The sequence below is a fragment of the Spea bombifrons genome, chromosome 12 (genome assembly GCF_027358695.1).
Source record: "Spea bombifrons isolate aSpeBom1 chromosome 12, aSpeBom1.2.pri, whole genome shotgun sequence".
Lineage (NCBI taxonomy): Eukaryota > Metazoa > Chordata > Amphibia > Anura > Pelobatidae > Spea > Spea bombifrons.
In genome coordinates this window covers 33643213-33666998 of record NC_071098.1, presented here as the reverse complement: position 1 = coordinate 33666998, position 23786 = coordinate 33643213, and the positions used below count along the sequence as shown (strand labels likewise).

Genomic DNA, 23786 nt, shown 5'->3' with positions numbered 1-23786 from the left:
GACATGCGCAGGTTCCCAAATCATCTCTGAATTTAGCAGACCCTGGATGTCCTTTAGAGATATCGTCAGCTCTGTGCTAGCAGCATGGTGATGGATATGGACTTAAGTGAAATTCCCCACGTGAGGGGGCTTCCTGCGCCCTGGTGAGGGTATTCTGCATTGTTACCCTGAAGCAAGACCAGTCCTGCTCTTAAACTGCTAGATTCTGTATGTTTTTCATTTGCTGCACGCTCATCCTTCGGTCCCGGGTATTCTTGCACATTTGTGCGTTGCTCCCTTTGTGTGCATGTGAGCGTACAGCTGCATCGGTCGTGGTCTGTCATTCTGTATATGTGACACTCCCTGCGTGGTCTTCTCCTGCAGTCACTCCCACCGTGCGTTCCTGCACAGACTCAGAGTTCACCTGTGGCAGCGGAACATGTATCCCACTGGAGTTTCGCTGTGACCAGCGGCATGACTGCCAGGACATGTCAGACGAGGATGGATGTGGTAAGGGCCGAGTATTGAGTATTATTAGCAAGCGCAGGGACTAATTATTGCCTACTGCTAAGGGGTTATATGGTGTAAGAGGGGCAAGAAATGTCTGACCCCTATGGATCTTGTTCTCTCTAGAGAATTGGCTTAGCGGGGTGTTCTATTTATCTATCTGTGTATGCTGACCGTCAGCTACGCTTTACTCTTTTGAAAGCCGTGTATCTTCTGTAACGAGCAGTCCACAGTCAGTCGGCATAAGGATTTCTCATTGATTTTGCTTTCCAGAGGTCTCCACTCCTCCGGTTCCAAGAATAACAACTGCGTCAGTTCCACGTACGATCCCTTACACAACGAGACCGACTGTTACTGCAACACCTCCTCGCGTATTCACTCGGCCTCCGGTCTACACCACCAGTACAGTCAAACGTCCTACCCCAAAACCAGGTCTTGATCTTGAGCCACGTCAGTGTCGGCGGGAAGAGGCTCGGTGTCCCAACGGACAGTGTATCCCCAGAGATTATCTGTGTGACGGGGAGAAAGACTGCACGGATGGCAGCGACGAGCTGAGCTGTGGTGAGACCTCTTTTTCGCTTCCCTATGCCGGCTGCCAGCCCAGTCCTGGACTGGTCAGAGGCTGGTAGTACCTCCACAAAAAAAGGTTATTCATTTGCTACGACATATTTTCTTGCTGCAGGAACTCCTTCTCCTTGCGAACCCAATGAATTCAAATGCAAAAATGGCCGCTGTGCCTTGAAGCTTTGGCGCTGTGATGGTGACAACGACTGTGGAGATAACTCAGATGAGCTGAACTGCCGTGAGTGCCATGAGAATTGGGGGGCCGATAGGGGTATTAATATCACACCTGTTTTCCAAAGACCTTTCCAAAAGTCACTTTTTAAGAGCGATATAGCTGTGTGGGGAAAATGGACACATTTAACAGAAATGCCATGAAAGTTCAGGGGAGACAATTCCCAAACCTGGGTCCCAGGGATGAAAGGAAGATGTGGAGCGGGTTTTAGCGCTTGCAGGGCAGTTTAAGACTGAGCGATGAGAATAGGAGTAAAATAAATAAAAGCTGCGACAGGCTCCAGCCAGGTATGACAGGGAGGTCATTACACTGAATACTGAGCAGCGTCCATTGGCTGGCATACTGGTTTCTGTTTAACACAATACCTTTCTGTCCCCACAGCCACAAAGGGACCAAGCGATGCATGTGCCCCAGATCAGTTTGTGTGCGTGGGCTCCCGTACCTGCATTCCTGCCAGTTACCAGTGTGACGAGGAGGCCGACTGCCCTGACCGCTCCGACGAAGTTGGCTGCAGTAAGTGGGCTTCCATCATTGATGTTTAGGCTGAGTACTTTTTTTGTGCCAGCAGCTTACGGCTTTTCGCAGAGCACACTCCCCTCACTGAAGATCTTTAAGATGAATTTTCATTTGTCTTAATTAGATCCTCCCCAAGTCATCACACCTCCAGAGGAGAGCATCATGGCTTCCAGAGGGGATACCGTGCGTTTCACTTGTGTAGCCATTGGAGTACCCACTCCCATCATCACCTGGAGATTGAACTGGGGTCACATTCCCACCAGTAGCAGGTAATGTCTATCTCAGACCCTGACTGCATGGGACAGAGAATGATGGCGCTGAACCATTTTGTGTACTTGTTTGTATTGCAGAGTCTCAATGACCAGTGAGAATGGACATGGTACCCTAATAATTCGGGATGTAAAGGAAGCGGACCAAGGAGCTTACACTTGTGAAGCAATCAATGCTAAGGGCATGGTCTTTGGAATTCCAGATGGAGTCCTGTCCCTAAAGCCAAGCAGAGGTATGCACTCAATGAAGACATTGCAGACATGGCTGGCTTTCAGGATCCCGTCACCTTGGATGGATCTGTGAAACCAGATCCCTGGTGACCCCAGCAGAACCTGACATCCAGCCTCATAAAAGGGTTCTGAAGCTTTTAGAACCTCTTGTTTTGAGTGTTTGTGTGATCCTGTCACTGTTTCCATTAACTGTTAGGCCCCTGTCCAGAGGGAACATTTCACATCGAAAGCACATCCAAGTGCGTCCCCTGCTTTTGTTTTGGGATCACCAAGATCTGCCACCACACGGGGCGTTATAGAAGTCAGATCCGCCTGAGGTTTGACATACCTGATGATTTCAAAGGTAATTCATTTTCCAGAATCTATAGATCTCCTAAATGAGAGATATAACCATTAGACATTATATGAAACTATGGATTCCCTCGTAGGGGTGAATGTTACGGCACCGGCACACCTGGGAATCCCCCCATTGTCCTCGAATCAGCTGCAGATCGAAGCAAGCGAGGAAGAGTTTCAGCTGGTGGATCTTTCACGAAGATTCTTGAGTCAGGAGTCCTTCTGGAGGCTCCCTGCACAGTTCCTGGGGAACAAGGTACGACAGTTGTGGTTTCCCTGCTAAAGGTTACTCCATCGAAACCATAATCCATATGATAATTAAAGAAAATGATTTGGCCGATTTTGGCATGTTCTGAAATGTTTTTGCTCTGTATTGTCTGTTGAGACTGTACATGATCTGGTTGGATAGCAGACCTATCTTTGTTCAAGTTTGTAACATGTGATACATTCATTCAGGTTGACTCCTATGGGGGAACTCTAAGCTTCAAGGTTCGTTATGGGTTAACTCGTGGTCAGTCTGAGCCGGTGAGAAGACCTGACACGGTTCTAATAGGAAATGGGCAAAAACTGATCTACCGCATCCAGACACCTACCCAGCCATCCGTTGTGAACCAGCGCACCATTTATTTCGCTGAGGTGAGTTAGTTAAGAGTGATGGGGTTATCTGTGTACGAATGGAATAGGTTTCCCTTTTGAAGGTCACAGTAGGATATGGGGTAAGTCAGCCTGATCTGAGTGATGGATGTAACGATGCGTGTGGGGCATAAACAATAGCGCAGTGATTTTTTTTTTATGTCGGATATAGATGCACCATGCATAAACACTGTATCTTCTTCACAATGTTAGGAGAACTGGATTCACGAGTCTGGGGCTCCAGTGACTAGGGAGGAACTCATGATGACGCTGCAGAACCTGGAAGGCATCATGATCCAAACGGTTTATGACAACAAGATGGCGAGCGTGGGAATTGCAGACATTGTCATGGACACAACATCTGTGGAGTATAGCCAGCTGGGCATTGCCACAGGCGTGGAGGAGTGCAGGTTGGTGTTCTCGCAGGTGGTATCTGTTGACAAGGATGTGACTTTTGGGGGGCATGTCCCTTGACCACCCAAGAGCACCGCATAGTATTGCCCACCACACCTCCAAAACCAGAATCCCCATGTCAGCAAAAAAAAATAAAATAAGGTTGTGGAATTAGTCTGTGTGTGTTCCATCTCGTATCGGCATAGGGTCTCACAGACTCTTTCTTTCAGATGTCCAGGCGGTTACTCTGGCCTTTCTTGTGAGGTCTGTGCTGCGCAGTTTGAGCGAGTTCCCGGAGGACCATTCCTCGGCACCTGCTCTGGCTGCAACTGCAACGGCCATGCCACCTCCTGCAATTCTGAGACCGGTTATTGTGTGGTAAGAGAAGCCATTGCCTTCCTCTTGCAGAGTAATGGATTGGGGAGGTTTTGCAAAGCACATGACTAATACTTCCTAATACACTGCTCTAATACCATTGCCATTACAAATACTATGCCCCTAACTCATTAGTCTGCAGATGTTGTTGGGGTAATTAATGTCCAGTTTATGTCAGCCTTGGTCACTGCACCACTTTCTTTTGGTTTGATCTATAATATCATCCATTTTTTATATTCAGAACTGTCAGCATAACACGGAGGGGCCGCAGTGTAACAAGTGCAAGGCTGGCTTCTTCGGCGACCCCACCCGAGGTACTCCTGATGCTTGCCGGCCATGCCCCTGCCCGCACACCGACTACAGGCGCAGGTGGGTCCCAAATCCCTTTATCATCTTGATAAGTCTATTGTGCCACGCAATTTGAGACTGGGGATTCTTAAGGAATCTCCATCAACTGCCCTCAACTTCAGTATGAGGAAAAGATCATTTTGCCTTGTGGCTTATGTAGAGGAAATGTGAATTTCTGTCAAATTACTAAAATCTGGGGTTTTTTCCTTACAATTTCTACCATGGTTTTTGCTTTTGCCCCTGCCAATCATACCCTGTCACTTGGCCAGGTATTCTGACACATGCTTCGTGGACACGGATGGGCAGCCCACATGTGATAATTGTCTCCCAGGTTACACTGGACGTCGATGTGAGAAGTGAGTACAGGATCTTGAAGTTCTATGTAAATTTGGTTCTGGTGATGTCATCATTGGGTGCTGCATTGTGGGAAATGTTCAGGAATGTCCCATGTCACATTTCAGATGTGCAGCAGGGTATGAGGGGAATCCCATGCAGCCAGGAGGCCGGTGCGAGCCCAGCAGTGGTAAGTAGCAGCTCGAAGCATACACCACATTGTTTCCAGAGGCAGCCTGTTTCCCTGAGGCGTGACCGGTGCGTCCTTTGTCATGTGTTTGATACATTTGTTTTAACTTGTTAATTTCTATAATGATAGGAAAATGCTAGAAAATCTAGTAAGAACGTGTTTTGTGTTCTGGGTGTTCTGGGTACCTGGCACAGGTTACCTTAATGCTTGATTTTGAACACCTTACTGCATTATTTGCCAATATCTCCCAATCTTTACCCATTACCAGCGGGACCCCTGGAGGAGTGCGATAAGAGGGGCAGCGCATCCTCATCCGGCCAAACTTGTATCTGTAAGGTAAGCTTCTGCTCATACGATGAACTCATATTGCAACGGCTTGTTGTTTGTCTAACTTGTCCTTACCATGTGCCATACATTAGTTCTCTCGAACGGATTTAGTATTTAAATCATAATACCATGTGTCTTTTTTGAACATATTTTTCATGATTTGCCTTCCTCGTAGTCACACGTGTCCGGGGGGCGCTGCAATGAATGTAAAGGCGGCACCTTCTACCTCAGTGAAAGGAATGCAGACGGCTGTCTGAAATGTTTCTGCATGGGTATCACCAGGCAGTGCTCTAGCTCCTTCTGGAACCGAGACCAGGTAATGCTAACGTCTGACACTTATAACAGTATGGGTGTCCGCAGGGGCCATAGAAAAAGTGGATCAATTTCACAACTTTGTTGATGCCCAGATTAGTGTATATAAAGCTATTAAACCTCAAAAGCAAACATAGCAGGATTAGGGTTGTAGTTCCCCTCAAGACAGCACAGAAGTTGGGGAGGCTGGGGGATGTTACTTGTCTTGATACAGCCCTTTGTCCATGCCACATTTTATTGTTACGTTCTGGTAGCAGTTTACACGATACGGATTTGCTAATCTTGGGGACAATCTTTATCGACAGGTCCGCTCCACCTATGACAGCCATGAAAGGGTGCCCTTCACCATTTCGAATGCAGCCAGCACCAGAACGTTCACTGACGGTATCAGTGTCTCCGGCCCTTCAGAGCTCACATTTGGGAAATTCAGCAGCATTCCCCCTGATGTGTATTTCTGGGTCCTGCCCGAACGCTTCAAAGGAGATAAAGTGAGTAGGAGCTGAACTTACAAACAGGGACAGGTGACCGGATGTGCGAGTGGAGAGAGCATTGTAACCTGACAATATGTCCATCAGAGACACAATATCCTGGGTTACTTTTTGACAAAGGTAATTACTGTGGGTTATCAGGTCAGGAGTTGCTTTAGAAATGTGTTACCTTTGTATCCCAGGTGACATCCTATGGTGGGGAGCTGCGCTACACCATCACATATGAGTCCCGCCTGGGTTCCCAGCCCCTGTACAGTCAGCCAGATGTGGTGCTGCAAGGAAATGGGATCTTCCTGGAACACTTTGCAAACATCAGGATGGTACCTGGATTCCCCATCACTGTAGTTGTGCCATTCCGAGAGGTAGGTGTGCAGTCCCACGCTGGTATCTTTGTTTTTGCAGTAAAGTCTGCAAAACATATGCATGGTTCAGGACTACAGAGCCAGCACTAACCTAATGTAAGAGGTTGAGCAGTAAGTAACTGACGGTAATGTGTGTCCTGTGGCAGGACTCGTGGCGTCGGACAGATGGTCAGGATGCCACACGAGAGCACCTGTTAATGGCTTTGGCAGATATTGATCTCCTGATGATCCGGGCATCCTACGCAGACAGCATGGCAGAGACCAGGTAAGGCAGTTATAATCTGGTTGTATCCAGTGTTTTCCATTAGGTGGTTACCAAATTAACCGTCCTCTCTGCCCATTATTCAGGATCTCAAATATACACATGGATATTGCTGTACCACACACAACAGGCCTGCAGCGAGCAGTGGAGGTGGAGCACTGCGTCTGTCCCCCTGGTTACGCTGGGCCCTCGTGCCAGGTCTGCTCATCTATGTGTTACCAATACATTGGGAATGTGGGGTGGAGATGGGAAGATCTTGTCTGGTCTGTTATTCCACATGCTAAGTAGATCTGTACCGGTGGAGAAATTACTGAGGACGATAGTCCCACAGGGCTAAGCTCTGGACTATATCTCAAATTAGTGTCATCTTGTCATTCCTTGTAGGACTGTGACATTGGCTATACACGATCCACCAGTGGCCTCTACCTTGGCACCTGCGAACGCTGCCAGTGTGGTGGTCACTCCACTGAATGTGACGGAGAGACAGGAGAGTGCCTGGTGAGTGGGCAGCTAATGGGTCTATCCGGTGCTCTACGCAGTGGCAGATGCTTGAGTTGTTCATTCTATTCTCTTCTAGAATTGCCAGCACAACACGGAGGGTGCCAAGTGTGAGCGCTGCAGGCCTGGCTTTTATGGCGATGCCACTAGGGGGAGCCAAGGAGACTGCCAGCCTTGCCCCTGCCGTGGAACTTCCAGCCAGTATGTAACCATGCGCCGCGTATTGCTTGTCCTCTGATCATGTTCTGGTAGTCTGTCCATTTGGTGTTTCCTTTTTTAGCTTTTCCACCTGTATTTGCTTGGTGAGAGACCCCAGTGTAGAATGTTCTGCGTTTTGTGACGTATTTCTGTAATTCCAAACATTTTACTTTTTTGTAACTTCTCTTCAGGTACTTTGGAACATGCTTCCTGGACACAGACGGGTACCCTACATGTGACTCCTGTCCATCGGGCTACGCAGGACGTCAGTGTGAAAGGTATATCATCAACCTCAATAGGCAAAACAATATACAGGGGTCAGGGTGTCTATCCTGGGACATCCCCTGTCCCTGGTGTGGTATGCAGCTTGATACCTTATCACATATTTCTAACGTGTCCTTTCAGATGTGCTCCCGGTTACAGGGGTGATCCGGCACGTGGCCAGCCCTGCACAGGTAGGTCGTGTTTTACAGAGATTTTCACACTATTGTGAAGTTAGTAAAATGTCTTAATTCGTGTTTTCTTGTAGTGGATTCTGGCCTTGGCTGTAGATGCGATCTCAGAGGAAGTGTAACAGGCACATGTGACTCCCGGGGACAGTGTCAGTGCAAGGCAAGTACTGTATACTGAACATGTGTAGGGTTTAGCTGTGGATAATCAACGGCAAATAACAGTAAAACTTTGTAGCTGTTTCTAGAAGGACCATTGCAAACACCCCAAGTGATCACTCAGCTTTCTTTGAATGACAAATTTATCTCTGGCTTGGGGAATGCATTCGAATTAACTTATTTTATGTGACCCTGTACATCTCTTTATTCTTTTGTTTTCTTACAGCCTTATGTGGAGAGTCCTTCCTGCAGCACCTGCCGCCCCAACCACTTCTACCTCAGTGCTGATAATCCAGAAGGCTGTCTGCCTTGCTTCTGCATGGGGGTCACCCAGACATGCACAAGCTCCAGATACCACCGCGAACTGGTGAGCCTGTATGCCAAATAAAGAGATTTCAAGATCCAGAGGGGCTGCAAAGCTCAGCATTCTTCACTCGCATGGCCCGCCGTTATAATCTCTGATACCCCCTATACTGCAAAACCCAAGCTAGTAACATCCGTCACTGGCCTGGTGACGGCCTTGGTCTCTAGTAGTTTAATTTAACGTCTGTTTCTTGTTCATCTGACCATAGATTACCAGCCCCTTCCTCCCTGGGAACTTCCAAAACTTTGCTCTGGTGAACAGACAGCATAGCACCCGGATCAGCACTGGATTCACAGTGGAGATGTCAAGCCATGGACCACAGCTGAGCTATGACCAGTTTGACCAGCTGGGTCAGGAGACATACTTCTGGCAGCTGCCAGAGGGATATCAGGGGGATAAGGTATGGCTAGGAAGAACATGGTGTCTGTCTTTCAGCAGCTCTTGGAGTCACCATCAACACTGCGTAGAAACAAATGTTTATTTTACACCTGTATCAATGTCAGCAGAATCCGTCCGGGATGCAGTTATCCTTTTGCAGGGAATACGTGAAACCATCTGGTCCATAACCCAACAATCAGTTCACAGCACAAGCTAACACAAAATGTATCAGTAATGTATGGTTATTGTGGATGGCTCCGCAGTAACACGTTTATGGAGAGCAGGTTTAAAAAAAGGTCTCGCTCTGCACTTGTCAGTATGTAGGTCCTGCAGCTCTCAGGGCGACTCTTTATTTTCTGCGGTTCGTTACAAACTTTTCTTCTTGTCTTTCTAACGTTCCTCGGTTCTCATTTTGTGATGCCCTTTCTGCAGAGGGAGATGTACTATGCTCGGATACGTCGGGCTCATAAGGTAGTTTGTTTTGAAGTGGTGGAAACAATCCTGTGTTTGCCCCAGCGAGGATGTGTTGTTGCATTACGGGCTAACACTTTAACATGTAATACACGCATGTGTGTATGTGGGATCGTAACAGAACGTGGCTTTTCCCTCTGTAACGAGCCGTACCATTACATTAACAGGTAATTCATGCCATTCCAATGAATTAGCTTTTTGAGAATTTGTGAAACTTCTAGGAATATTGGCTAGGAGGATCTCCATCAGTTACTGATAGGCTTCCGCTCTCGCTTTATGTTGGAGGTTTCTGAGGGTGCATGCTAACCTGGGGTTTGTTTTGCTGGAGCACTGCATGAAACTCATAGACCTTGTGTTAAAGTGATTGACAATCCAGAATGATTAAAGGGTAGCTGCAGAAAGTCAGTTTATTGGGCGATTGCGCAGAATTTTTATGTTTTGTGAATGGATTGTGTTGACATTAATTGTTCTGGAATGGCGCCTGGTCTTGTGATGTTTTGGACGGGTGGGTGTACATGACAGGTGTCCCCTGTGCATCCAGCAGAATGAATCATCCCTGACGGAGGAGGAGTTGCGGAAGAGAGTAGCAATTGGGGACACGCATTCTGACATGCACTCTCGTGTCAGACGTCAGGCGAAGGTAGCAGTTCCATCATACGTTCGTTGTCAGGCACTTAATACACAGAACCACGTGATGAACATTTATCCTTACACGTTCTAGAGTTACATGCATTGTTACATGGCCCAAGTTTTTATCTTCGTTTTTGCTGATATTTCTCTTTGTTTCGCCTTTTCTTTCCTCCTACCCTTTGCACCTTGATCCTTTCACCCTCTGTTCCCCGTTCGTATGCCCCATACAAAACCAGATGAATGAAAAGCAGAAAAAAATTGACAGTGAAATCTGGAGCCTTCTGTCTAGCTTTTCATCGAATCATTCATCACCTCCTGAAGATTCTTCTACAAGTCCAAAAATACTGCAGGAATCGCCTGCTGCCGTTTCATCTGCTTTAGTTGCTGCCCCAGGTCCCCCCTCTCCTCATGGGTCTCATAACCCAACACGGCACCACTCAAAATCTAGGCCATCCTCAGGAGCCTCTTCTCGCTCCTTCCCTCCAGTCGGTCCTCCCGGGCAGTACCACAGGCCACCCACCCATCAGGTAGGATGTTAGGCTGGTGATGAGAGGGTTGTCTTTAGAGCTTCATTAGAAATGACATAGAACACACCGGCCCCGCCGGCATGGGAACTTGCTAGTATAGGCTTCTCCAAATGGTTTGATTTATACTAAGACTAGAAAACAAGGTGGATGTGTCCAGAGAGTTGCGTCCTTTAATTTTGCTGCATAGGTTTTTCTGGGTGTTTGCCGAGGTTGTATTTAGTGTCCATATAATATTGTTTTTTTAATAACTCAAGGCTCCGAGAGGAGATTCTCCCCAGACACCAGCTTTGGATTCCACCAACCTCCTCTTCTCTAGAAACACACGGCTGAGGGATGCAGAAAAGGTACTTGGTTACCTTTTGAAATGTGCTTGGTGCACGAGATTTGCTTTAACAGGTCTCAAGTGGCTTATGGCTTTACCGTCACCATCAAGTATGTAAATGGGACGTTTTGGTAGTCCTGTTCCTACTAATTTCTAAAAGTGGCATATAATCGGCAATTTACCAAGTGCTCGTCGAACCATTTGTCCTCTGTTGCACGATGCTAGTCTTGATCTAATTGCGTCTTTGACCTTTGATGGTCACTCCCCGCGTAACCTGAATTGCAGCGTGATTATCCCGGGTATTTTTTCTTGCCACCGGTACAGTGAATTGAAGCCGTGATCTGTTGTACTTTTAATGTTCTCTGTAATTGTACTCTATTCTTCCTCTTTTCCTAGTATTCTCTTATCTACAAGGGCTTTTCTCTTCTCCCTGAAGGCATTTTCTACTGGCAGCTGCCTAAAGCTTTTACTGGGGACAAGGTAAAGGGGCTACTGACGTCACTTACCTACGTCAGTGGTCGTTGTTGGAGTACAGTTGGGTTATCCGCTAATGCATTGGTGGTCTTTGAGGACTGACTTCAGACCCTTGTTCACGGTTATGGAAGGGATTTAATTTCATCATTGCACAGCTTTTTCAGTATAGAAAATAATGATATAGTGTCATTAAATATATATTACAGACTGTTAACAAAATATACTGATTGTAAGATTGTATCCGCAGCAAGAAATGGGACAGATGTTTATTTTTCACTCATGTCAGTGGATTTTGATAAAAAAAACAAACAAAAAACAATCCTGCTCTCAAAGTGGGTGCAAATTTTCCTAATCCCTCTAAGGATTATGTGGAGAGACATGCAGATAAAGACTGAAGGTGTGTCACTTGATGGCTTCCTAACCGCTGTTCCATGGGTTGCCATTTAAAATGAAAATGCAATGATTATTGCTACGGTTTAAATATTTGACAGAATGTCTAGTTTAATTGTAAAGTTTGAGAAATAAAATTTTGCTTTTTGCCCAGCTGAGTATTTGTAAATTGCGTGGTGAGGGTTTAGGATTCTCCTAGTGCTGGAGGTTAATGCTTTCCAGGAATAATGTATTTTTTGTGATTTTAAATACCACCCCTTTCACTGGTTTATTTTTATTTGTTTTAGGTGGCGTCTTACGGTGGGAAACTTCGCTATACATTAAGCTACAAGGCAGGAATCAGAGGGACCCCACTGGTCGATGCTGATGTTCAGATCATGGTACAAATTAAGAGATTTATCTTTCCTAAGTGTGATTGCCATTTAAGGTGTAAATCTGCCGAACAACAAAGCAGTATCGGGGGGGGGGCCCCAAAAAGTTTTAGATACTCTGTGAGCCCGCATGGGCAGTTAACATTATTGAAATATGAGTTGCCTTGTACTGGCTCAAAATGGTGCACTACCACACAAAGTGTGTTATAACTACAGACGAATCCTTTTCTTACATAATTTCTAGGGTAACGACATCACATTGGTCTCCTATCAGCCTGAGCTACGTCCCCGCGAAAGCCATACCTATGAGGTTATATTCAGAGAGGTAAGGATCGTACCATGGAGGCTGTTGATGGGCCCTTGCTTTTTTACTCTGTGTTAACAACCAAACCCGAAACCTTTTGTTTGAGTTTAGCATCAGTGGAAACGTCCTGACGGGCGGCAGACCACTCGGGAGCATCTGATGATGGCTCTGGCTGATCTGGATGAGATTCTTATAAGGGCCTCATACTCCACGGACATGATATCTGCCAGTATCACAGGCGTCAGCATGGAGACTGCAGGGCCATCATATACGAGCTTGCCACAGGCGTTAGAGGTTGAAGAGTGCCGCTGTCCTCCTGGATACCAAGGACTTTCCTGTCAGGTGGGTTGCATGTTGTATGGTTTGCGGTGCCACTGCCCCACCACAGGGACCTTTACTTAATACACAAGAATAAAGACATATTAATGTCAGAGATGGTCATTATACTGCTGGTTCCTTTTCCCCAGGATTGTGCTCCTGGCTACACACGGACCGGTGGCGGCCTTTACTTGGGTCACTGTGAGCCATGCGACTGTAACGGACACTCGGAGACCTGCCATCCGGAAACTGGTTCTTGCTCTGTGAGTAGCCTCTTCTCCACCGTGTACTGTGCCTCACAGCACAATTTTATTGTGTATGTTTATTGCAACAATGAGCACTTTCCTTTTTTTTTTTTTTTTAGAATTGCCTACACAACACAGCTGGGGAGTTCTGTGGCCAGTGTGCGCCAGGGTTTTATGGGGATGCCACCGCTGGGACCCCGGAGGACTGCCAGCCTTGCGCATGTCCATTAACTGATCCAGAGAATCAGTACGTATCCATAACTCACTGCAAAAACAGGCCTTGTTAGCTTGTTTCCTTAAAGGTCAGCAGACCTTTACATTAGATCTTATTTGTTTGCCACCTCTCTAACTTCTCTTTATTTCTCAATAACGTGCGCTACTGATCCTGTTAAAGAACCAGCAAGACATGTCTGACTTGTTTGTGTATTTCCGCAGATTTTCTAGAACCTGTGAAACTCTGAGTGCTGGTGGGTATCGGTGCACAGCATGTCCGACGGGATACACTGGACAGTACTGTGAAAGGTAAGCAATGAGACATACCCAGAGCCATCCATACCATCTCGCTAACCCGTGAAAGGCAGCCTGTGGCTGGGGACAAGCCGCACACAGAAGCTTTTTATGATTTCTACATGTATTTTTATGTACTTATGTTATTGCCGTCAGTGAAAGCCAACTGTACAATGCGCTCTCCATTATCCTTGATTGATCCGTCATGATATCCTAGACCTGATTTATCTTCTGTTTATTAATGTGGCAGATGTGCCCCCGGCTACACAGGAAATCCCAACATCCGTGGACAGAAATGTGTTCCTGAGGGTGAGTCCAGTTTAAAAGTCTTGCGTTGGAGTTGGGAATGGTCCTGGTATAGTGTGGGTAACTGACCCAAAAGGTGGGTGAAGGGCCTGCTGTATGGGAGTTGTCTCCAGCTATTTGCTTGACCTTCATTTCAGTAACTGTACTAGAATATTGTCTTACTCTAGATATAAAGTTTGCTTTCTGCTACCTGCACCGGAGTTTTCATGCTCACATCTTATACTTTCAGGCCACCAAACTAACCTCGTAGTGAGGATCCATCCACAAAAAGCCACGGTCTCCCAGGGGGGTGATGTGACTCTACGGTGCCAGGTGACTGGAAATCCTCCTCACTATTTCTACTGGTCTCGAGAGGATGGACGTCCACTGCCTGGCAATGCCAAGCCAAGAGAGAAAGGTATTCTCCCAGTGAGCTGGGTGCAGTTACAAATACACCGCAGAAATGTTTTTAATGGGATGTCACAAGCTTAGCTTCTTATTTTTCTGTTATTGGAAGATGACGATTCTATATGTGTTAACAGGGGGCAGATCTGGGGTCTTTTTTCCTTTCTACGGAACTACTTTACTCTGATGAGGCATCATTTAATTGCCATGGAAAGCTGGTTGGTTTGTGCTTCTGACTCCCATGTTTATGTACATGTGAATGACCTGGTCTTGTTTCAGGAGAGCTGCACTTCTCTGGAGTACAACCTTATGATTCTGGTATTTACATCTGTACCTGCCGCAATCTACAGTTCGCCAATACCAGCAAAGCAGAGATCGTTGTTGCTGGTGAGTTATATATGAAGCTTTTAAATACCGTGTGAGAAAACATATTTTAGCAAACAGTGGGAATAACAGATTGTACAAAAATATATCAAGACGTTTAAAATATATAGAATGTTTTATGGAAAATTACATTTTTTTAGTTGTATAGAAACTATTATTTACTGTTTTCTTTTCTGCCCCAAAAGCTGCCCCCAGTAAGCCTATCACAGTGACCGTAGAAGAACAGAGGACCCAGAATGTTCAGCAAGGTTCAGACGTCACCTTTATATGTACAGCAAAAAGCAAGGTGAGCAGAGATCATACAGTTTGTGTCCGTGTAACGGTAACGTGGCTCATCATGGTAAAGTGAAGAGTAAACATGCAGGGGATGGATAGAAGGATATCCCCCAAAAAGGTTTGAGCTCTTAAAACTGCTGGAAAATCAAGCAAAATAAATGGGCCTGTAAGATGATTCTATGCTTCTGTGATACAATTACTGTAATAAGCATTTATTTTTCTTAGAAATCCAGCTCATGTTCATTAACAATTGATAATGTCTGTTCAGACGTTGGATACTTCTCCTGATTTTCATGCTTGATTTTTCTTGTTTTCCACTGTACCTCCGATAATAATCAGTCTCCGGCCTACACGTTGGTATGGACACGGCAGAACAATGGCAAGCTTCCCGACCGCGCAATGGACTTTAACGGCATCCTTACCATCCGCAATGTGCAGCCTGAGGACGCCGGGATTTACATCTGCACCGGCTCCAACATGTTTGACATGGACGAAGGCAATGCCACACTCTATGTTCAAGGTTGGTGAATGCATCACCGTTCAGTCCTCTCCATCCTCCACTCCTACCCGCAGTGCATGGTGCTAAACATTTTTCTCCCCTGTCCTCCTTCACCCCTCCACTGCTTGCCAATCCAATAACTAATCTTCAAAGACCCAGCTTGGCTTTTGGGCACTGGCTGTGTTGGCGTTCAACGGTTTTGGACTCTTCCCTTGGCCAAGTGCTGAGCTGTAACCCCAAAGATCTGTTTGCATGTTGGAATGAAGTGATCCTGCTTCTCTCTGCCTCTCTCTGCACTTCACCTTAAGACTGATAAAATGAAGAATACTCGTTAACCTGATCAGACGCTTATGCTGCCTGGGCCCAAACCAATTTATCTGAAAATAACAGATGAGTTAAATTTAAATCAGCTTCTCACCGCTAGCAAAATCATTCCTTCCCAATAAATAAATCATTTTATTGCTGCTTCTAAATCCTTCCGCTTGGATTGCTTCCACCTGCATATTAAACCCAGCTTTGTTCTCAGGAACATTTCTGTTATGATGTTTGTATTTTACACTGAACACGATGTTGAATAGCTGATGTTAATACTAGGCCGGGATATCCATTATCTTCTAGAACCGTCATGCTAAATGTTTGGAATCCTCAAGTAACTAATATTTTTTCAGATGTTTACCGACGACACATTTAGCCATTCATCCGAATTTATATAATCCAACCGTGATTAGAATTGCTTTCGGGTTTCATTAGCACCATTGTTAAAAACGTACTTAGCAATTACATGCAGTCGTAGGGAAGCGCTTTCTCTGGAATAGTATCTTCTGTCCCTTGTTATAATACGAGGAGAAACATTTGTGTTAGTGATTGTAGTGCCGACGTTTAGCGTACAGGAGGGCAGTATACAATATGTGTAAGGGATGACTTGCATTTAAATACAGAAGGGCAGGAATCTTAACAGGTCTCATCAGTGACACATGATTTTTTTTCATCTCTGGAACTGAACTATTTCTACTCCATCTTTCCAGTGTTGGGTGATAGAATTACAAATAATAGTGAGGGATGAAAAAGTTGCCCTTCCTGCCTCAGAAGTCATATCTTGAGGTTGTGTAGAAGAATATTGTTGTACTGGTATTATTAGTGCAGGGTTTGACAACCTTTGTGGGCAGCAGTGTCACTTTATGTTTTATATTTATATTACAAGCAACGATCACACAAATGAGCTGAAAGTCACTCATGCTTGCTGTCTCCATCAGCGTTGCTTTACCAGGTTTAGTGATGGATCAGAAAGTATTTATTAGCTGCAGAAATTAAGAGCTTTCTGCTTTTATTAAGTGATGCCTAACAGTTTAGTGGCTGCATTTTCATGTCTTCACAGAGGCAGCAAACGTTAAGCACCATTTGAGCATCATGATTTGCTAATAAGCACCTTGATAATGTGAATTCTTAGATCGCCATGTTTAGGTTATTATATATCTATTTAGTATTACAGTCACAACAGCCCCTGCCATGTTACCGTCAGAGTTTCCACTTATCCCGGCATAATTTTCCTGCCCAGGCATCATTTTATCATCTGTCATTTCTAATAACACAAATACCTTTTAGTTTCTCAGTCCATTTGGTGATGGTATGTCATGAGTCCCGTGTTCCTCCTATTGTTATACGTTCTGTGTTTTCTCTGGAAAATATTTACTTTTGCACAGACCTGGGTGGGCTTCAAACTCAGATAATATTCTTTTACGTCTTCTTCATTATGAGAATGTTCTAGATCTACTTGGTAATATTTAATATCCACTCTTCTGTCTTCTTTGTGGGATGTCTTGGATGGAGGGGATTTCTCCGTCAAAATACCTTTTTGTTAGGAAGAAGTCCAAAGGACAAGCGCCCTGGCTGCTGGACATGAATCTGATGCATTCTCCTCCCTAGGAACTAGTCTAGTAGCACAAAGCGATCTATAAAAACATTCTCCAAATTGTTCCCCATTCTTGGACCTCTGATGTCCTTACACAGTAAAGTGATGGAATGCAGAGAGCATTACAGTCCAGGGTCTGCTGACCGCACACAATCCACTGACACGTTACGTGGCCTTCAAATCCTATAACCGCTTAAGGAGAAAACCAAATTGCCTTCATAACGGGACATGCTACATGGGCCATCATATAAAAGGCATAATAAAACTTTATTCTGCCTTATAATGATGGAGCCAGCACCTAGCTTCAAGATGCCTGTAAGTTCTAAACTACCTTCATAAAATAGTACAGGGTACGTATGGAGGGTGAATAGAAGCGTTTTTGTCAAAAACTTGAGCTTTGTTGTCATTATATAATTGCTTGTTCATCTTGGCTATGTATTCCTGGTGCAGATGGGCTTGGGTTATGTAGAAGGTGGATGTGTTATATTTAGAGACTGTGAATCACTATGTTGACCTAAATTTTAAGAACTACCTCAGGAAGGAATAGAAACTGTAAAAATAGGACACATTTGTCGAAGGTTCATTTGTGTTTCATTTTCTGAGTAAGTACATTGTATCTACATGCCATGTAACGAGGCTGTCTGCGTCATGTTCACACTTAATGTTTGCACAAATGTACCAAATTCTTTCCTTATGACCTCTTTAGAGACCAACACTGAGCTCCTTGTGTTACTGTGTTCATTCTCCCTAAATACATTTGACATTAAATCATTGGATGTACTAAAATAAGCTGCAAGACATGCTTCGGAACCAGACGCCTCTGACTTATTTAGGTCTGACAAATATACAAGCGTATTTAAAGTCGTGTCGATCTTCATATATCCGGTAGCACTGGTCTGATTGTAGTCTTGAAGTTTAACTTGAATAAAGCTAGTTTTTTTTTTCAAATTTCCTCTTGTATTTCCTTTGGGCTATAAAAAGGAAAATCCATCCATTAAGGCCACAGATTTGGATGTGGAGATCTCTGTAAGAAGTTAGGCTTGTTCTTCACTCAGAAACCAGCTCTGTTACAGAAACCATCGGCAGACTTCTATATGCCATGACACCGACGTGTACGACGTGTACGACAGACTAATGATTTGCACAGAATTTCTCACTGTGCTTAAAGATTGTGCAAACTGAGCTTTAGCTCGAATATATCACACTACAGAGAAACCCACTGGAATGCTGTTGTATTCAGCCATTTGTTCCATGCTGAATAAGCACACATAGCTCAGAATTAGCCTCTTGTTTGCAGGAAATGTGATAGTTCCTGGCACTTATTATGTTAGAACTTTCTTCCTAAATGAATGCTCTTCTGAGTTATTGGGGAGCTGGGTTAGCTGTTCTTTCCGGAGTAAGGTAATATGGTGTAACTTTGTCTCATAGTCATGTAACAGACAGGTAAGTGTTGCTGAAGTAGCCTGGAAAGTGGTCATATCACAATACTCTGTGTGTTCAGCTCCATACGTGGCTGTTTTAGTCTCTAACCACTAACCAGATGCCAGAAAGCTGAGAGCTATGCGATGACGCACAGGGAATCCTCCGTCCTCCAGCAGATCCTTTAACACGTTCACTGCAAGCAGGGGGATGATGCCCGGCAATAACTGGAATGCAGGGACTGCATGATACCTTATAATATGTAAACGTTCCGTTACCCATTGAAACGATTTCTCTATTCTTTAAGCTTTTTCAGTTGCGAGTGGGTGAAAACCCATTCCATGCACAGAGACCATTGAGAAATACAGCTGTCTGTGTTTGGGTAGATATGGGCAATCCCAGTAGTAGTTTTAATAACTGGTTATAAATATTGTTCTAACTTGTCTGCAGAGACGTCTCAGACCCAGATGTTTTATGGACCATATGAAACGTTTGAAGGACACAGACCGTGTAAGTTGGCATGGAGTGGCTATGCCATTGAGCATTGTGGCTGCAGCATGCCAAACTGCCCCTCTACAGCCCTCATCATCTGTACTATTACCTCTAGCCATCTCTCTGTACACCACGGAGTGTACTGCGCATGATCAGGCAGAACCTGACTCTGTATCAGCAGTTCGGCGACATAAATACTAATCTTCTGGGCTTTGCCTTCTCTAACCTTCCATCAGGCTGTCTGTGCATTTCTGTGAAATGTCTTCTTGTATACACAATGTGTATTAAAATAATTGTATTTCGCATGGGGATCCCTGCAAAGTAGGAGAGTGGATGGTCGAATCCGAGGGTTTACATATTAAAGCGTTAGAATGATGTCCACACATCTTGGGGAGATTGATAAAGCAGGGACTGGTCATCGATGCTCCAACCACATCCCCGCTCATCTTTTTCAGGGATTAACTAGTGAAAGTCCAGTGTAGTCCAATAATGCCGGAAGTGTTGCATGTATTTGATGTTAACCACGTTTGTCATTATTGTATTGTTTCTGGTAAAACCAGTGGAGTGTTCCGGGCTGCCCTTAACACACCACTTCTTAAGGACACACAATGTAGAGACAGAAATGCTATGGAGGCTGGGCCAGTTGGTCACTAAGCTCCATAGTGTAAACAGCGAGTCTGACCACCCAGAAAGGCACTCTGCCCTCGGTAATGTGGCCCCCTGGACTTGCTGCCTTTGCCTAGTTTGCTAGAATAAGCCAGCATGACTAACTAGGAAATTGGTGTGATGTTAATGACATCAAGGGGTATAGGATTTGACACCAAAAAGGAGGGCAGAATTTGGGTTTAGGGAAAGAAGAGCTTGCAGTTTAGCTGGATGTTAAAATTGATGCTCCCTGAGACTAACACAAGATCATGTCCTCTGTACCCTAGGGATGGTGTGTGTCTGGGCCAAATGAAATAACATGATTACATTATAAAGTTCTTCATTAACGGCTCTGTACGGTGTATGGGTTATTTCTGAGCACAGTATAAGGGCTCGTTGTGCTTTCTGGTCCCTTAATGTTATCATGCGTGTTTGGGTCATAGGATTTACTAATCACAAGCTTCGTTTCCAGTTACATCCAAAAGCACGTTCCATTTTCCATGGCCGTAACTAGTCATTTTCCCATCTAACGGTTTTACTGAAAGGTATTATTTCTTATCCCGGTTCTTGTTTGAAGAATCATGTTTTTTCCATTTCTTTCGAGCGATCCGCATGTTCTTAGCGTGAATTGGGCTAACGTAAGCCGGCTCAGCAGGGAATGGCTGCACGCGGTATTTGTGCATTTTCAGAGGTCATTTAGAAGTGTTTCAGCAATGCTCTTAATTTCCGTGACTAGCAACTCATATGGAGTGTCCTGTCGATATCTTGGTAAAATCTGACCCTTGCATTCAGGCTTTGTCTGTGGTCAGAAATATCTTGATGAGTGTAATGTATTTTCCGCTCTATATTAGCCGGAGCAGGAGTCCATCCCTCAGCTTTTATTGAACCCAGGCAGCTTACTGTTCAACGTGGTCAACCAGCAGAATTTCGCTGCACAGCAACTGGAAACCCAACTCCAACACTAGAGTGGACAGGTAGGAACTGGTGTGCGAATGAAGGGAAGGATTATTTCCACGTGTTCAATGCTCGATATATAATTTTAATGTCCGTGTCCGGCAGGTGGACCAAACGGAGCTTTGTCTTCCAGAGCCATTATCCAAGGAGGCATCCTACGTTTTACATCTACAGAGCCTTCTGATGAGGGCCAATATACCTGCCACGCACGCAATAGTGCAGGACAACACCTTGCCAGGGCGGATCTCAGAATACACAGTGAGTATCCTGTGTAGGGAAACAGTTATTTGGAGCCATTTTCACTGTGGATTGGAAAAAAATTACTTTTTGCATTGTGTTTTTGCCAGAGAAGCCGCCACTGCATTTTGTTAGCTGATCTGGGCAGTTACATGGCGATTCTAAAGAATAATGCCATCTACATTGTGTCTTGTAGGTGGGAGCTTGCCAGAAGTACAAGTGAGCCCTGAGCGTGTAGAAGCCAGGGAAGGGGACACTATCCGATTATACTGTAGGGCAGGCGGCAGTCCACCTGCTACCATTTCATGGAAGAAACAAGAAGGCAGCTTGCCCTCACAGGTATGAGACAGGTTCTACTGATACCTTTTGACCCGATATCTCTCCCTCAGTGTTAGATGTTTAGGACATCATAACAGAATAAGATTTGTGCAGTAACAATATTCTGATACGTAGAAACATTTTAACTACTGTGTAAAGGCCCTCAGGTGGCAGTTGAGCACTGATGTCCCCAAGTTCCCTGTTCAAGCAGTCCTTTCCCATCAACGTTACTGAAAAGTAAATAACATCTCAGTACTACAACACTTGGCTACGGACTGTTAGAAAGTCTAGAAGACTGCCCCTTGTACATGATTATGGCTGTTGGCTTTATGTATCAGAAGATTGTGACCTGACACATCTGTGGTGACACAAATCAAGACCTGACCTGACTTTTTGGCTTAGCTTTCTCTTTTGCCGTTTCACTGCTCTCCTGATCCAGAGCATTTCTTTCTGAGTGGATGACTATTGCCTTTCTCCTTCCTGTCGATCTGTCTTTCTCCCCGTTGCCTGTTGGCCTTGTCCATCCCTCTATGCAGGCCCTCAGCTCATTTGGCTTCCTTCACTTTCAAAGCAGCAGTCTTGAAGCTCTTCGGAGACGTATCCAGGAGCTCCAGGTACCCAGCTGTGTTTGTTTCTCTTTAGTCTCCATCATGGTGACAGCTAAACATGTGTCATGCCTGGTTTACTGATGTCTTGGTGCCCATTGATCAGCACAGCCTCCTGTATTTAGACTAGCAATGCTACTTCTAGCATTTTTCTGCTACTTGTAGTACATTAAAGTAAAACAATTTTGAGTTATGCAATTTATGCCAATAAGTTTTAGGCCCTTCCCCTTTCAAGGTGTCAAACTACCTCTCTGCCTGTATCTGGTATCTTATATATATTATGTGAACCCAAGCAGGAATCTGTATGGATTTTTAATAAAACACTAGCTAATGGAATGTAGGCCTGCATGGGACAAGCAAAATAATCTCCTGAATATAAGACAAGGCCAAATAAGGTAACAAAAACGTAGACTGGTTCTTATCTGCCGTCAGATTCTTTGTTTCTATGCTATTAAAGAGACCGCAGACAAAGCGACAGTGACCAGAGCTTGAGACAAAAGCTTAGCAGGTGAAGTCAATGCCTCCTAAATTATGATATACTAGCAGTAACCATACTGGCTCTAGTTATACTGAATAAAGGCCTAAAATAAAAGAATATTACATCCAGAAAATGTAATTATATTCCACCACCCTGGTGCAGTCTATTCGTAAGAAAGTAATTCAATATTAGTATTTTAGTTGAACATAGCTTGCTGTGGCACATCAGGTACACGAATGATCCATAAATGTTGTCGAGGAAAGTTCTTGCTCCTGAATTTGTTGACACTGCACTGTTTTTGTGCAGATTCCAATATTAGTAAAACAAGTTCAAAAGCTTACCGGATCTGTGCATTATAAGAGCGCTCACTCTGAGGTTGATAAAGGTCAGGTAGCGAATTATTTGGATCGTTTGTTAAAAAAAATAAAGCCGTTCATTTTTTTCAGGCCCGTACAGAGCGGTCGGATATCTCCACCCTTGTGATTCCCTCCATAACAGCGGCTGACGGAGGAATCTATCTGTGTGTGGGGAGCAGCTCTGCTGGATCGTCACAAGCCAGAATAGAAGTCATTGTGACCAGAGGTGAGCAAGGACAGAGATTGTTGGAACTGTCTGAAATGTAACAAACTGGTGACCTCCCAAACAGTGCATAATTTGGGTCACGTCAGAGAGTTTGAACAGCCTTTTTCTGCCCCATCTGCTGCAGTTGTCGTCCCTGCGTTGAGAATTGAACCATCATCAGACAGAATAGTTGAAGGCCAATCCGTGGATTTAAATTGCGTGATTCCCGGTTACGAAAATGCCGTGGTTACATGGCACAGGTCAGGAGGACGCCCACTTTCTCCAAATCACCAGGTAAAAAGAGATTTGCTGGGTTTATTGTTTTGATGTAATATTAAGACAGGATTGATGAGGCGTCTAAAGTCTTATAAAAAATTGAATGTGCAAGTGCGCCATTATAATTCAGAATATAAAGTCGGTTCTTTAGCTCTCTGCCTCCTGCTGGAGATCTGCTGTATTGAACCGGACACATAGCATGCAAAAATGTTATTTTTATTTATTGTTTTATTAAGCGCCATAACATTCCATAGCGCTGCACACTGGGATTCCACGGCTTATATAACTGGCTGGGTTTATAATGCTGAAGATTGGCCGCATTTCTTATTCCTTACGTTTCCTCTTTGTTTAATCAGGTATCCGGTTCACGTTTGCGCATTACGCAAGCCTCCACAGCTGATTCCGGGGAATACATATGTCGTGTCACTAGTGGTGCTGGCACACAGCAGACTTCAATCTATATCACCATAACCCGTGTTTCGGGTCCACCGCGTATGTTGTTACAGTATATTTTAAATTGGCTTTTACCCTGAAAAAACGATTTAAGATGTATATGACGCCGATTGCCATACTTCAGAGCATCTAGACTTTCAGGCCTTTTCTTTGGCCTCTCGTTAGACCACAATACTCTATAGCACTTTTTTAAAAAAAAATCTTATGAAGCAAATGATATTTCCTTTATGGCTGTCGCAGATAAATAGAAACATTAATTTGCGTAAAACAATTACTTCGATCCATACGGCGTTCAGGTATACTTTAATGAATCTGTAATATGCCAAAC

General features: G+C 44.6%; 1 protein-coding gene across 1 annotated transcript in view; it reads left to right on the top strand.

The window, feature by feature from the left end:
• The window catches only part of HSPG2 (heparan sulfate proteoglycan 2), a 59045-nt gene that overhangs the window by 18885 nt on the left and 16374 nt on the right, over positions 1-23786 (top strand). The window contains exons 9-59 of the mRNA XM_053452508.1: positions 364-489; positions 760-1047; positions 1169-1288; positions 1664-1795; positions 1923-2067; positions 2149-2300; positions 2495-2641; positions 2727-2890; positions 3091-3270; positions 3481-3677; positions 3891-4038; positions 4277-4404; positions 4653-4739; positions 4845-4906; positions 5175-5242; positions 5409-5549; positions 5851-6033; positions 6216-6395; positions 6542-6660; positions 6744-6855; positions 7042-7155; positions 7235-7356; positions 7545-7631; positions 7759-7808; positions 7883-7965; positions 8188-8328; positions 8534-8725; positions 9136-9174; positions 9719-9814; positions 10041-10331; positions 10586-10675; positions 11050-11133; positions 11805-11897; positions 12133-12213; positions 12304-12534; positions 12660-12773; positions 12875-13002; positions 13191-13277; positions 13513-13571; positions 13798-13965; positions 14232-14339; positions 14522-14622; positions 14952-15132; positions 18890-18949; positions 20428-20550; positions 20636-20788; positions 20964-21106; positions 21622-21699; positions 22615-22750; positions 22875-23023; positions 23362-23497. Coding sequence (XP_053308483.1) covers positions 364-489; positions 760-1047; positions 1169-1288; positions 1664-1795; positions 1923-2067; positions 2149-2300; positions 2495-2641; positions 2727-2890; positions 3091-3270; positions 3481-3677; positions 3891-4038; positions 4277-4404; positions 4653-4739; positions 4845-4906; positions 5175-5242; positions 5409-5549; positions 5851-6033; positions 6216-6395; positions 6542-6660; positions 6744-6855; positions 7042-7155; positions 7235-7356; positions 7545-7631; positions 7759-7808; positions 7883-7965; positions 8188-8328; positions 8534-8725; positions 9136-9174; positions 9719-9814; positions 10041-10331; positions 10586-10675; positions 11050-11133; positions 11805-11897; positions 12133-12213; positions 12304-12534; positions 12660-12773; positions 12875-13002; positions 13191-13277; positions 13513-13571; positions 13798-13965; positions 14232-14339; positions 14522-14622; positions 14952-15132; positions 18890-18949; positions 20428-20550; positions 20636-20788; positions 20964-21106; positions 21622-21699; positions 22615-22750; positions 22875-23023; positions 23362-23497 — 6597 coding nt within the window. The remainder of the gene's footprint in view (positions 1-363; positions 490-759; positions 1048-1168; positions 1289-1663; positions 1796-1922; positions 2068-2148; positions 2301-2494; positions 2642-2726; positions 2891-3090; positions 3271-3480; positions 3678-3890; positions 4039-4276; positions 4405-4652; positions 4740-4844; positions 4907-5174; positions 5243-5408; positions 5550-5850; positions 6034-6215; positions 6396-6541; positions 6661-6743; positions 6856-7041; positions 7156-7234; positions 7357-7544; positions 7632-7758; positions 7809-7882; positions 7966-8187; positions 8329-8533; positions 8726-9135; positions 9175-9718; positions 9815-10040; positions 10332-10585; positions 10676-11049; positions 11134-11804; positions 11898-12132; positions 12214-12303; positions 12535-12659; positions 12774-12874; positions 13003-13190; positions 13278-13512; positions 13572-13797; positions 13966-14231; positions 14340-14521; positions 14623-14951; positions 15133-18889; positions 18950-20427; positions 20551-20635; positions 20789-20963; positions 21107-21621; positions 21700-22614; positions 22751-22874; positions 23024-23361; positions 23498-23786) is intronic.